General features: G+C 42.0%; 1 protein-coding gene across 1 annotated transcript; it reads right to left on the minus strand.

The window, feature by feature from the left end:
* Positions 1-87: 87 nt before the first annotated feature.
* LOC120297242 (SCAN domain-containing protein 3-like) lies at positions 88-4,337 on the minus strand. Its single transcript, XM_039319655.1, has one exon. It carries the CDS (start codon positions 3,782-3,784, stop codon positions 2,027-2,029), a length of 1,758 nt encoding a protein of 585 aa, XP_039175589.1. The 5' UTR covers positions 3,785-4,337; the 3' UTR covers positions 88-2,026.
* Positions 4,338-13,454: the final 9,117 nt, after the last annotated feature.

Below are 13,454 nucleotides of genomic sequence, written 5' to 3' on the forward strand. Positions count from 1 at the left end.
ATCACTGTAGAAAATGTCATAATGGTTTTTTTAAAAAAATCCTTGATGGAAAAAATGGTCTTCCTGCAAAACGTGCAGCGTCTACCGAGTTTTGAAAGACAGTGAACTTTTATGAATTAGTATGTTTGACTTACCATCTGTGCTGTCCCGTTTTAGTAGGTTTATTAATGTTCCCCAACAATTCCCTTCACCAAAACTCCAGAACTGTCCCAATTAAGTCCAGCCAAAAGCAGACTGATGCTAGTCCACAGAGCAATGGCCAATGAGTCCACAAGGTACTTGAAAGTTTCCCAAATAAGACAAATCCACCAGGTAAAACTAAATCCACAACACAAGAGGTTCACAAGGCAAGAAAAGTCCAGAGTTCATAAGGCACAATCCAAATTCAAGGCACAGTGTCAATCCAAAGCAAGGCAGGAATCATAAAGACCAGAAAACATACAGCTAAGAAATAAACATGTTGTCCCAACCATCGTCTCCATTTGTTTGCTGTGCTAAACAGTGCAGCCCATCAAGAGGGATGAGGCTACCTCCTCATGAGTAATCAGGCTGACTTTTGCTGCTTCTGTCTTTTCTCTGCCCTACATGTTCTCTGATCAGGTGAGAAGGCAGCTCCTCTTCCTCATCACTAACTGGCTGCAGCTGCATGCTTTCCCCACTTGAAGACTCAGGATTGTCCTGCTGACAGGTGCTCCTTCGAGCCCGCCGTGAGCTCTCTCACCCCCTTTGTTTCTCCCCCCACTTTTGTGAGGATTATAGCACCCTTGGGAAGCTGATCATGCTTTGAACCTTAGGAGAGGAGGAGTCCCTCCTTCCTTCCCTCTCTCCCTGTCAAGCCCCCGCAGGCTCGACATGAACGGGTGGGAGGAGGGGTCGAGGACGATGTGCGGGGTGGCAAAGGAGACCGGCGGCCATCGCCAGACCTCCCAGCTGACAAGCGCAAGTTCGGGGGTCACCAGCTGACAGATGCAGGAGTTTGGCGCTGTGGCAGCCTCCCCTTCACTGACCTGTGTGCACGAGAAGTCAATCCGGTTGCTGCACAATGAGTCCCTGGGGAGGGCGGGGCCTTGCTCTGCACCTGCGCTCTTCATATGCCTCCTGCAGGGCACATTTGGTAGAGTTCGTGCAGGCTGCCGCAGCATATTTTCTACAAACAAATGAGGTGGGAAGCAGCGGAACGGGGGGAAGGAAGGCGACGCAGTGGGGGGAGGAAAGCGATGCTGCGTACCACCAGCTAGGTGGTTGCATACCATCAGTGGTACGCGTACCACCGGTTGACAAGCCCTGGTCTATGTGACCTGGATCATAACAACTTGACAAATATGAGTTAGTACTAAGAACTAAGTGCTAAGACAAAGCCACAATATAATTAGTTTTGGTTCGGTCATTGTGATTTAGAAACCATACTTTATCTTAGCAAAACATACAGACAGAGCCATTTCTGGTTGGTTGAAAAAATTGTAATTTAGCACAGTAAGTAAACTCACCCATTTAGTTAAGTCAGTGTTTTTCAAACTTGGTAACTTTAAGACATATGGATTTCAATTCCCAAAATCTCCCAGCCAGCAGACTAGCCTGGGAATTCTGAGAATTGAAGTTCACATGCCTTAAAGCAGTGGTTCTCAACCTTTCTAATGTCGTGACCCCATAATACAGTTCCCCATGTTGTGGTGACCCCGGGGGCATGGCCAAGTGGGTGTGGCCACCAAGTGGGCGTGGCCACCATGTTGTGGTGACCCCCAACCATAAAATTATTTTAGTTTCTATTTCATAACTGTAATTTTGCTACTGTTCTGAATTGCAATGTAAATATGTGATATGCAGGATATATTTGCATTGAACATAATTAAAGCATAGTGATTAATCACAAAAACAATATGTAATTATATATTGTTAAATATTTATTTTTAATTACAAAACAATGAAATTTTGTGTTGAAGCATGGTGTAGGATGGGTAACAGTCTTAATATAACAACAGTAAACTACATTGCTACATTTTTCAACAGTATGCGTAAAAAGCCAACATCAGTGTGAAGGTTGAGGTTGCTTACTTTTCACCAGATCAGAAATTCTCGGGGCAGTCTTTGCAAGAGCACACCGAAGATCATCTTCCACAACAAGTCTATTTCTGTATTTAGACTCGATAACCAACAAGCTGGAAAACCCTGTTTCACAAAGATATGTTGTTGGAAATGGAAGAAGAAGGCGCAACACAGTCTCAGACAGAACAGGATATGACTGCAAACATTTGATCCAGAACTTTGTAACTGGTATTGTGGAGAAATCAGTTTTCGCTGCATCACTGTTAATAAGTTCAATGAACTCCTCTTGTGCTGTCTCAGGAACATTTTCAACGTTGACTGTGAATGGGCTTCTCGCAAATGCAAATGGGGTGTCAGGTAGATTTGGAAAGTACGATGAGGTTTCATCTGCAAGCATGCACAGGTGTTCTTTAACAGATTTTATCAATGTAATCCTGTTGTCTGGTTCAATGTCATGTTCCTTATTTTCATCCAATTTTTTTTGCCAAAGCTGCAATTTCATTTGGAATGATCGGATCTTTTTAGACAAATCAAGGCACGTTGCATTTGGTCCTTGCAGTGATAAATTTAACTCATTCAAGATGGCAAAGATGTCAACCAAGTAAGCTATTTTCTGCAGTTCGCTGTTATCGCTGAAAATAGCTTCAAACTGCGGTCTTTCTTTCTGAATAAAAAACATTTTGAGTTCATCACAAAGCTCAAAAACACGTTTTAAAACTTTTCCTTTCGACAACCATCTCACTTCAGTGTGAAATAGAGCATTGTTTGGCGCATCCAACTCATTGCACAGTTGTGAAAACAATCTTGTGTTTAAACTGCTTGCCTTTACAAAGTTGACACAATTTATGATGCTTTTCATTACTTCTCGTAATTCTTGTGGCAGCATCTTTGTTGCTAATATTTGCCGATGAATCATACAGTGAGTTCCAATGACTTTTGGTGACTCATTCCGTACCAAACGTTGAAATCCAGATCTACATCCTAGCATAGCTGGAGCACCATCTGTGCAAACACCACAAACCTTTCCCCAAGATATGTTATGCTCTTTCAGAAATGAACCAACTTTGTCAAATACATCACATGCAGTAGTTGTTGTTTCAAGAGGTTTGCAAAACAGAAACTCGTCTTTAAAGTCACCATCGTAAATATACCTCACGTAAACCAGTAACTGGGAACAGTTTGCAACGTCTATAGATTCATGAAGCTGGATACTAAATATTGGAAGTGGAGCAGATTTAATTTCTTGGATTACCTGATCAAGAATATCAGCAGACATGTCATCTATTCTTCTGCGGATAGTGTCATTGGACAAGGAAACTGCATTCAATTTTGTCACAAATTCGTCTCCGATCATAACTCGAACAAGGTCTTTGGCCGCTGGCAACAGTAATTCCTCTGCAATAGTGTGAGGCTTCATGGCTCTGGCGATTCTGAGTGCCACCAAATATGACCCTTCAATGGCCGCTACATTTTGTCTGTGGTACTTGCCACCAGTGTCAAGTCTGCCTTTCTTCAGTCCATCAGATTTTTCTCTGAAATAGTTTGTGTCCTTGCCAGCATAGCTTGGATGCTTGCTTTCAAAATGTCGTTTAAGTTTGTTAGGGTTCATCGATTCTGCTGATAAAACTTCGGAACAAAGTACACACTGCAGTTTCTTGATTCCCACTGTATATATAGACGTGAAGCCATATTGTAGGAAATCCTCACTATATTTCCTTTTCCTGATGTTCTTCGGATCCATTGTCTTGAATGGTTTGCTAGTGAAAATATGTAACAATAGTTTCAATAATACAAAACATGACACATGGCATAGTTCAGTCAAAACAGTTCATTAAAGTTTCCTATGATTTACCATTCTCTGTGTTGTTCTATTTACAAACCCAGTGTTTCTCAACCTTGACAATTTTATGGCATGTGGACTTCAACTCCCAGAACTTCACAGCCAGCAATCACCAACTTCACGGGAGGAGTCTTACTCCTTTGGTGGAAAATCAACTCAACTATCCTGGGAAAGAAACCAGACTCATGCAATTCAAATTTTTAGCCAGAGATCTGAGACCATGAGAAAACACAAGTCCATATTTAGGTGGCCACATAACTGCGTATTCATCATGTTTTGGGAGCCCAAGATGCACCACCCAATCTCAGGGAGTGTAGGCAGAATCTGCCCAATATTTAGACATATATATGTACTGGAATTGAAAAAAATGTTGAGTTTTTAGACTGGAACTTTGAAGTGCTTAAATTAATTAGGTGATTTTTGTGTATAATAATATGATCTGATAAGGTATGATAATTATTTGGATGTGATTTGAAGTTTGTGTAATGAATTGAAATGAAGTAAGGTTTAACATTGTTTTTTTTTAACTAAGTTAGTTATTATTGGAAGAAGATATAAATGAGACTGGTGATTAAAAGAGGGATGAGAGAGATTAAGGACTTGAACATATCTGGAAGAGATAATTGAAGTGATAATCTGTTGAAGTAAAACAATATTTGATTATGGAAATTGTAAATTGATAAGGTCTTAACACAGGTTTAGTAGTAACAGAAACTTAAACTAGAAATGGAATACCATATTTTCCGGCGTATAAGACGACCCCCAACTTTTGAGAAGATTTTCAGGGTTTAGGATTCTAAACCCTGAAAATCTTCTCAAAAGTTGGGGGTCGTCTTATAGGCCGGAAAATACGGTATTTCCTAGTTTGATGTTACCTAGTTTGATAATGAAACATCTGCAAGAAAACACAGAGATCACCAAACCACAAACCAGAAGTCATAGGCAGCACATTGCAGAAGTTACCAAAACTGTATCAAAGATCTGTATCTCCAGATCACCAGTTGATAGCATCAGTTGAGGTAAATTCTAATCCACACATCAAGAGGGCATTCAGGTGAAGAATATTCATTCAGGAGGAAAGGAAAGCAGACTGACACCATTTGACTGCACAATCAGCTCAGCTAGTTGACTGGCTCCCTCCCAACCCCTTACTGCTCTCAGGCACTGATTCTGGGCCAAACACAAGGCAAACAAAATGCCATCAACATACTGATGCCACCTCCTTCCAAAGTCCAAGCTGATTTCTTTGAGCATTTGTTTGTACTTGGAAAAAAGCAGAGTAGAGGAATATTTTTTAAGTGGATCTGAGTCAGTGGGAGACAATCGAAGGTTGCAGGACCAATTCTGGGTATCTGCAGCTCTGTATCTGGTAGACATGACCACCCCCAAATGACACAGGTTGTAATTAGAAAAAAAAACCATTTCTCTGGATGTTTCTAGGAAAACTACAAAGGTGACTGGAATTATTTTTAAAATAGTCTCAACCTAAGCCAAGATTTACTGATGAAAAAGTTGCCAAGTGTAAACCATGCACCACAAGCTTCTTTTGGAAGAGAACAAAGTCAAAAAAAAGAAAGCCCTTTAAAACAAGCCTTCAGACCAGAAAGGATTTTATCACTATGCTTAAAAAATAAAAATCCATTAGTAATACTATATCACTGCTGCTTGCAAAGGGCTCCCCTTTATGCTGAACCAGGCACCTGATGAACTCTGGCAAGACCAATCAACTGTGTGTAAACTTCTTCATGGTCTGGATCAGGGAAAAATGGAGTTTTCCTTTGAGGAACATTATGGTGGCTAAATGAATGAAAACGGAGAATATCTTCTACTCAACTTTGCATAAAAAGTTAAATATTCTTATGCTTGTAATATTGATGTCCTAAATGGCAATTACACTGATAGAATGTTTTATTTTCAACACTTTTTTAAAAAAAATGTTAATAATTTTAATCATATTGTTAAACATTACTTCACTGAAATCTGCATTGAAATAATATATTGTATCAATAATTATAATAAAAGGGGGAGGAGCAAAAAATTACCATCCCATACATTCAGTGAGAAGAAGTGTTTCCCTGCAGTGGCTAAAGAGCCTGGGGTATTATGATTTGATTCATCCAGCATCCAAAACAAACCAACAAATCTTATCTTGGTTTTGTGGTTGTTAAACCATGATTTACTGTGGAAGCTGCTGTTATGGTTTATTCAGCTAATCGTGTTCAAAACAAACCATGGCAAAGTTTGTTGGGTGAATCTGGCATACATTTCTTCAAGTAATTTCTCAAGAAGTGACTTAAGTGTGTCTTTTTCTCTGTAAATCCTGATGGCTTTTTGGTTCAGGGAACGCGAACGTACTCGAGCTGGTGGATAAGGGGAGGGGAAGAAAAAAAAACCGGCAGAGAAAGTGGGGGTGCACAGGGCTTTTTGGGAAAGGTAGTCCTTGACATACAGCTGCCTATGGCCAACAACTCGATCCAGACTCTATCTCCCAGAGCGCACTAGGCAGCGAGCTGGTAGGAGGCTTTCTCTGTGCGAGCCTCCCTTACGTAGTTCCAGATTCACATTGCATCCTATCAGGCCAAAAGGCGATGTCACCTGTGGGCTTGTGAGGCAGTGAGGCTGGAGTTACTGCTACTGGCGGCGGAGGCGGCGGAGGAAGCGAGCCTGCCTAGCTAGCACCCATTGTAAGCAGAGTGGGGAACTGGAGTGGGCAGCGTCAGCGGCTCCAGAAAGGATGCACGGGGGCTTCAGGTAAGGTGGTCCCTGCTTTCCCCCCCTTGCTCACTGCAGGTGGCAATCAATGCCCAACCCGAGGGCCCATTTTCAGATGGTGGCTCGGCTTGGGTGAACGCGATATGGAGGAATCTAAGTTACCTTCCGGGGTGGGGGAAAATAATAGGTGAAGTTTAAACGGCTTTCTCTTTGATCCTGGCGTCAGGAGAAGCGGCTTTTGAGGGACGCCCGAGCTTTAAGGTTTTAAGCTGGGCTAATCGGGGAAGCGCTCTAGTCTGCAAATGAGGCAGGTCTTGGGTTTAAAAGGGGAGAAAGGGGCAGAGAAACTTTAAACGCGTTTTCTTGCAGCGAGAGGTAGAATCTGCAGGGGAGAATATGGGTGTCGCTGTGTGTACTGGATTCGCTCTTTTCTGGAAATATCCCTGTGCCCCTTTTCGCCTCCCGGAATTGTGTGGCTCCCTGAACAGATCTGCGCGAGAGGCCAGAGAAATGGGAGGGGGGGTTTCGGAGAGTGTAACAAAAGGTGCAGATGTCTTTCCCCCGTTTCTTTCTGGCTGCAGCCTTTCTTTCTTCTGAATGGGGTCGGGCTGGATACACCGTGAAAGAGATCGGCTTGAAAACCCGGTCTGTCGCCTTTATCATTATCTCCCCTCTCCCCCCACACACATACTTTTTGTTGTTGTTTGTTGCTGCTGTTTAAACAAACACACACACATTCACACCATTGCTGTGGGTTCAATGCCACCAGAGAGAGAGGGAGTTTTGATTCTACTGACTTATCACAAAGGCATTTGAATAAGCAGACTAAAAGGAGGCAAGTCATGGCTTAACGTTGCCGCAACAAGACTTGGTGTGTGTTTGGGTGGACGGTATGCATGCTTGCTGTCCTCTTTATTGCGATCTCTTTTAAGCTTGTGGCACCCTTTTGCTAACCCCTTTCTCCCAGAGAGGAAACTTACCGCTTTTGGTTGTTTCTTTCTTGCTTTCTGCTGCTTGCTCTCTTTCACTTTCTGCCGCTTGTCCTCTGTATCGCTTTCCGCCATGTGCTCTGAAACCGAAACTTCCTAACTTTATATAGAAAAAAGCTGTGCATGTGCAAAGAGGAGGGAGGCAGGAACGGCACTTTTGAAAGCCAATAAGAGGGAGTAGGACAGCTAGGGAAAAGGGAAAAAAATGGCGGACAGCGTGGTTTGGCGACCCCCATGAAATAGTCGATTGACCCCAAATGGGGTCGTGACCCATAGGTTGAGAACCGCTGCCTTAAAGTTATCAAGTTTGAGTATTATTATTTATGCATCTAGTCAAAAACTTGTTGATGTTAAGCAATACCAGTTTCTTAGGATTTTTAGCAAGCTTTTCTTACTCGGAGGTACCAATAATTGAATATGGGATCTTATGCATGCAAAGTTTTAGTAGAAATGAGCTACATTTTCTGAGCTCTGATGAGCTCTTAGGAACAAAGGAGGGAAGGCTTGGCTCAGGGCTTTTCAACCGGTGGTACATGTACCACTTGTGGTACATTAACGAGTGGCAGGTGGTACACAGCCCTGCCTAGCCAAGTGTAGTGGGGGAGGGAAAGAGCCAGCACAGGCAAGGACTTACTGTGAGAGAGTCCTCTGGAGCTGCAGAGTGGCTGGGGTGAGACAAAGGCCCCAGGCTCACTTCTGGCTCACCCTCTCCCATGAGAAAGGAGAAGGAGATGGGGCGGAGAGGCTATAAAAGGAGGCAGTTTGGGTAGGATAGGGAGAGGGAAAAAAAGAAGCAACCTTGGGAGGAGGTGGAGTCAGCTCTAGCTGCACTGAAGGGGAAGGAGAAGGAGGAGGGGGGGAGGAGATCAAGCAGGTCGGCCATGAGCCGATCTATAACTTCTATGGCAGCCACCTATGCTGGCAGCAATAAACAGGCAAGAAATGCAGCAGGGGAGGGGTAGCATCAGCTGGAGGTGAGACATGGAGGGAGGGAGATGGAGAGTGGAAGGATTCTTATATGTTTTTGTGACTTTGAAGTTCTGGGATTTGTGCAATGAGGGCTTTGTGTTCTTAAGGAGTGTTTGGCCATTTCTATTTGGCTGATGGCTGATGTCTTGTGTTAGCTTCTATTGCTCTGCTATTGTTAGCTATAAGTTTTGCTGCAAGGGATTTTGAAGTATTTTTCTCCTGAATGGATTTTGCCTGTAGCATTCCTTTACTTAGGAATGGAGCCATTTGGGGAGGCTGCCTTAGCTGGCAGCCAATACTTACATTTTTTTTTCTTCTTTAAGTACGGCTGTGCTCCTTAACTTTCTCTTCTAGCCAGTAGCTAATTCTTAAAGGGGATTGTGCCTTTTTAAGCTAGTTCATTCAGTAGCTTGTCTTTTCTGTCTCTGGAGGCTTTTCCTTATTTGATGAATATATGGAAGAGGGAAAATATGGGGGGGGGGGGGTTTTCAAATTCTTCCTTCAGAAGGAGGTGGGCATGAGAAAGAGGGAGGGAGGGAAGTCCCGCCTTAGCACTTGGCCACCAGCAGCCCTGCCATTGACTTTGCTTGTCAAAAAGTTGCAAAAGGGGATCACATGACCCTGGAACACTGTGACCATCATAAAAAGGAATCAGTTGCCAAGCATCCAAATATAAATCACATGATCCTGGGCATGCTGCAATGGTCATAAATGTGAAAAAGGGTCATAAGTCATTTCAGTGCAATAGCAACTTTGAACAGGTTTTTTCTTTTTGGTCAAGTTTTTGACATCTTGCTAGGTGATACTCGAATATTGCCATATCCTAAAAATGGTACAGTCAGCGAAAAAGTTGAAAAGCTCTGGCTTAGCTTGTCCTTTTTACATTCAGAGGGCAATTGTAGGCAGAATTGAAATCTAGCCAAATGACTTGAAGGTAAATACAATTACATCTTTAGTGCCATTACTATAAAACCTTAAATGTTTAAAGAGGCCAGATGCTTAGCAGTATGCATGATGCAGAAAGCAAAACACACTGGTTTTTAATTCTATATTTTAATCTGTCTCAGGTTTGGCTAACTTTTTGAAGTATAAAAAATGTACGATTACGGTTATTTGTTGCTGTACTGGCTGCTGTAAAATAGAAAATTGTATTCAACTTTCTATAAATGCAGCTATAAAATTAAAAAGAAATATCTCTGAGACAACCAGCTCTAAATTTTAAATATTTTTGGCCAGCACTTTTCAATTCAAGGTCACACTTAGTTTGTGAGTGATATACTGTGGATAATATTTCCCAAAAAGTTGATACCAGGATAAAAGCCACATTTAAAACAAATTACATTACATTAGCTAAAGTTAATATAATTACTTCTTGTACATTTAATCATATTCCCTTTCTGTAGCAGTGAAACATACAATTCTGTTGTGATTTCTGGAGGAATGCCAGAGCTGCACATGGAACTCTGGAAGTCATGCACCTATGTTGTATTCTATAACTGCAGATGGGTTTCAGTGGCTTAAATTTTCAGGTGGTGAAGGGGGAGGCTACAAAAACATGCATGAAATTAGGCCAAATAAGAGAAATAGCAATGGATGAAGGCTTAAGACAAATTCTGGTATGGTCAGTTAGCTATACAAGAAATTCTCAAAGCCAAGGTGGAATAAAGCTTCAAAATACACAATATCACTACAATTAACCTTCATAGAGGGTGATGGAAGGTCTGCTCAAAGTGGTTCAAAGAGTTAAGAACTTAGTCTAGCAGACAAGCGCAATGTGGCTGAAATCATCAATGTTTTTCTTGTTATATTCTATTTTCAAATTCTTAGATTGAGAACGTATATAAATTTTATGTTGACATAACAGTAAACAGTAGCCATTACATCTTAATATACCCAAAGTTGATATGGTTGTGATGTAAGTACAGTAATAGACTGATAAATTAAATATTAACAGTTAGGTTTATGGCCCTATCTTCCTCCAGTAGAAAACGGTTTACATGGGATTACCTACCAGTTGATCTCCATATTTTAATCTCATAATATGATGAGACAGATCAGACCAAGAATGTTTGACTGGATCAAAGTCAATCAATATAATTTCCATGGCTGAGGGAGTAGCCTAGAACCTTGTTCTCTCCAGGTCTAGTTCAGTATTGCCTTGGGAATTTTGTTTGAAAGAATAAAGAAGCAGGACTTAACTCTGCTGAAGAAAGGAAAATGTTTCATGATGGCTGAGGTTTATGAGGTTATATTATCTTCTTTCACAGGTGAGGGATTAGAAATGGGAAGTGGATTGTGAAGAACACCCTCCTTGCCATCTACCATCCCAAATAACTGTTTGCTGCCATGTTTGCTCTGAGAATCTTTCACAACAATATGTCATGAAAGAAGAAGCTCTTCAAAGAACTTTGAGGCATTGTTTACCTTAAAGAATCTTTAATTTGCAACATAGCTTCGGCAGATACATAGAGGAGCCAAAATCTGAATTCTCCTCCCCCAGATACACAGTAACAAAGCACAAATCACTCCTTCATTTAACAATCATTAATCACATTCTCCAATTAGTTTGAAGTGTGAACTTTCCCTCCCGTTATCTCCTCTTATTACAACTAACCTTGAAGAATACTCTGAGATATTGCTATGGCTAACTAGTCCCAAGCACATTCTTCCCCTCGCCCTTCCAGCACCATCTAATTTTAACCCTAAAAGTAATACACAGGTTAAATAGAACAGGGCTTTTCAACCTTTTCACCAACTGTACCACTTTGAGGATATGGCAATATTCGAGTATCACCTAGCAAGATGTCAAAAACTTGACCAAAAAGAAAAAACCTGTTCAAAGTTGCTATTGCACTGAAATGACTTATGATCATTTTTCACTTATGACCATTGCAGCATGCCCAGAGTCATGTGATTTATATTTGGATGCTTGGCAACTGATTCCTTTTTATGATGGTCACAGTGTTCCAGGGTCAGGTGATCCCCTTTTGCAACCTTTTGACAAGCAAAGTCAATGGCAGGGCTGTTGGTGGCCAAGTGCTAAGACGGGACTTCCCTCCCTCCCTCTTTCTCATGCCCACCTTCTGAAGGAAGAATTTGAAATCCCTCCCATATTTTCCCTTTTCCATATATTCATCAAACAAGGAAAAGCCTCCAGAGACAGAAAAGACAAGCTGCTGAGTGAACTAGCTTAAAAAGGCACATTCCCCTTCAAGAATTAGCTACTGGCTAGAAGGGAAAGTTAAGGAGCACAGCCGCACTTAAAGAAGAAAAAAAATGTAAGTATTGGCTGCCAGCTAAGGCAGCCTCCCCAAATGGCTCCATTCCTAAGTAAAGGAATGCTACAGGCAAAATCCATTCAGGAGAAAAATACTTCAAAATCCCTTGCAGCAAAACTTATAGCTAACAATAGCAGAGCAATAGAAGCTAACACAAGACATCAGCCATCAGCCAAATAGAAATGGCCAAACACTCCTTAAGAACACAAAGTCCTCATTGCACAAATCCCAGAACTTCAAATTCACAAAAGTACATAAGAATCCTTCCATTCTCCATCTCCCTCCATGTCTCACCTCCAGCTGATGCTACCCCTCCCCTGCTGCATTTCTTGCCTGTTTGTTGCTGCCAGCACAGGTGGCTGCAACAGAAGTTGTAGATCATCTCATGGCTGCCCTGCTTGATCTCCTCTTCCCCCCATCCTTCCCCTTCTGTGCAGCTAGAGCTGACTCCACCTCCTCCCAAGGCTGCTTCTTTTTTCTCTCTCTCCTTCTCCTGACCAAACTGCCTCCTTTTATAGCCTCTCCTGTCTCCACCCCCTCCTTCTCCTTTCTCATGGGGGAGGGTGAGCCAGAAGTGAGCCTGGGGCCTTTGCCTCGTCCCAGCCACTCTGCAGCTCCAGAGGACTCTCTCACAGTAAGTCTTTGCCTGCGCTGGCTCTTTCCCTCCCCCACTACACTTGGCTAGGCAGGGCTGTGTATCACTTGCCACTCGTTAATGTACCACAAGTGAAAAGCCCTGAAATAGAAAATGTCTGCATCTTCATATATTGACAAGCAAGAACATCCATTGTTAGCAGCATTGACACAATCCCTGTAACAGGAGTGACAGCAACTAATTCTATAGCCCACAGATAAAATTAAACTAAACTATACATTGCGACCTCCAACCTATGCGGATAAGCATACAGCATATTATCCTAGCTATTCCCATTTGAGCTGTGCTTTTCTGGTTGAGCTGCTTATTTTCTTCCCCCCTCTCTTCAACTATAGATTTTTTTAGTTTTAAGGATCTGCAAGTCATGTAAAGCAATCATACATTTTTCCAATTGAAGAGACTCCAAATGATGTTATAATATCAACATACATCACATAATCAAAACCAAGTCATATATACTCCTATAAGTGTATATTCTCCAGCATTAAGCATACTAACTTTAACTCTCTTAGCCTTTTGAATGGGCTGGAAACCTGGCTTTGCCAATTGGCTTGGGACCGATGAGGGTTCCCATGCTATAGATCAGTGGTTCTCAAACTTTCTAATGCCATGACCCCATAATACAGTTCCCCATGTTGTGGTGACCCCCAAGTGGGTGTGGCCACCAATAAGAGGGAATAGGAGAGCTAGGGAAAAGGGAAAAAAATGGTGGACAGCGTGGTTTGGTGACCCCCGTGAAATGGTCGTTCGACCCCAAATGGGGTCCCGACCCACAGGTTGAGAACCACTGCTATAGATGGTTAGCAGGCTAAGAAGACGATCTCATCTACAACCCAGGTTCTTAGTTTATCCAGTTTTATGTTAATGTCCAGTGTTTTAATGTTTTATATTGCTATTTTTATGATGTTGCAAGCTTCCCAGAATTGCTTGGCAGTAAAGTGGGCAGCGTAGGAATTTAATAAATGAAA

The sequence above is a fragment of the Crotalus tigris genome, unplaced genomic scaffold, assembly GCF_016545835.1.
Source record: "Crotalus tigris isolate CLP2741 ecotype Arizona unplaced genomic scaffold, ASM1654583v1 scf7180000023606.2106662, whole genome shotgun sequence".
Lineage (NCBI taxonomy): Eukaryota > Metazoa > Chordata > Lepidosauria > Squamata > Viperidae > Crotalus > Crotalus tigris.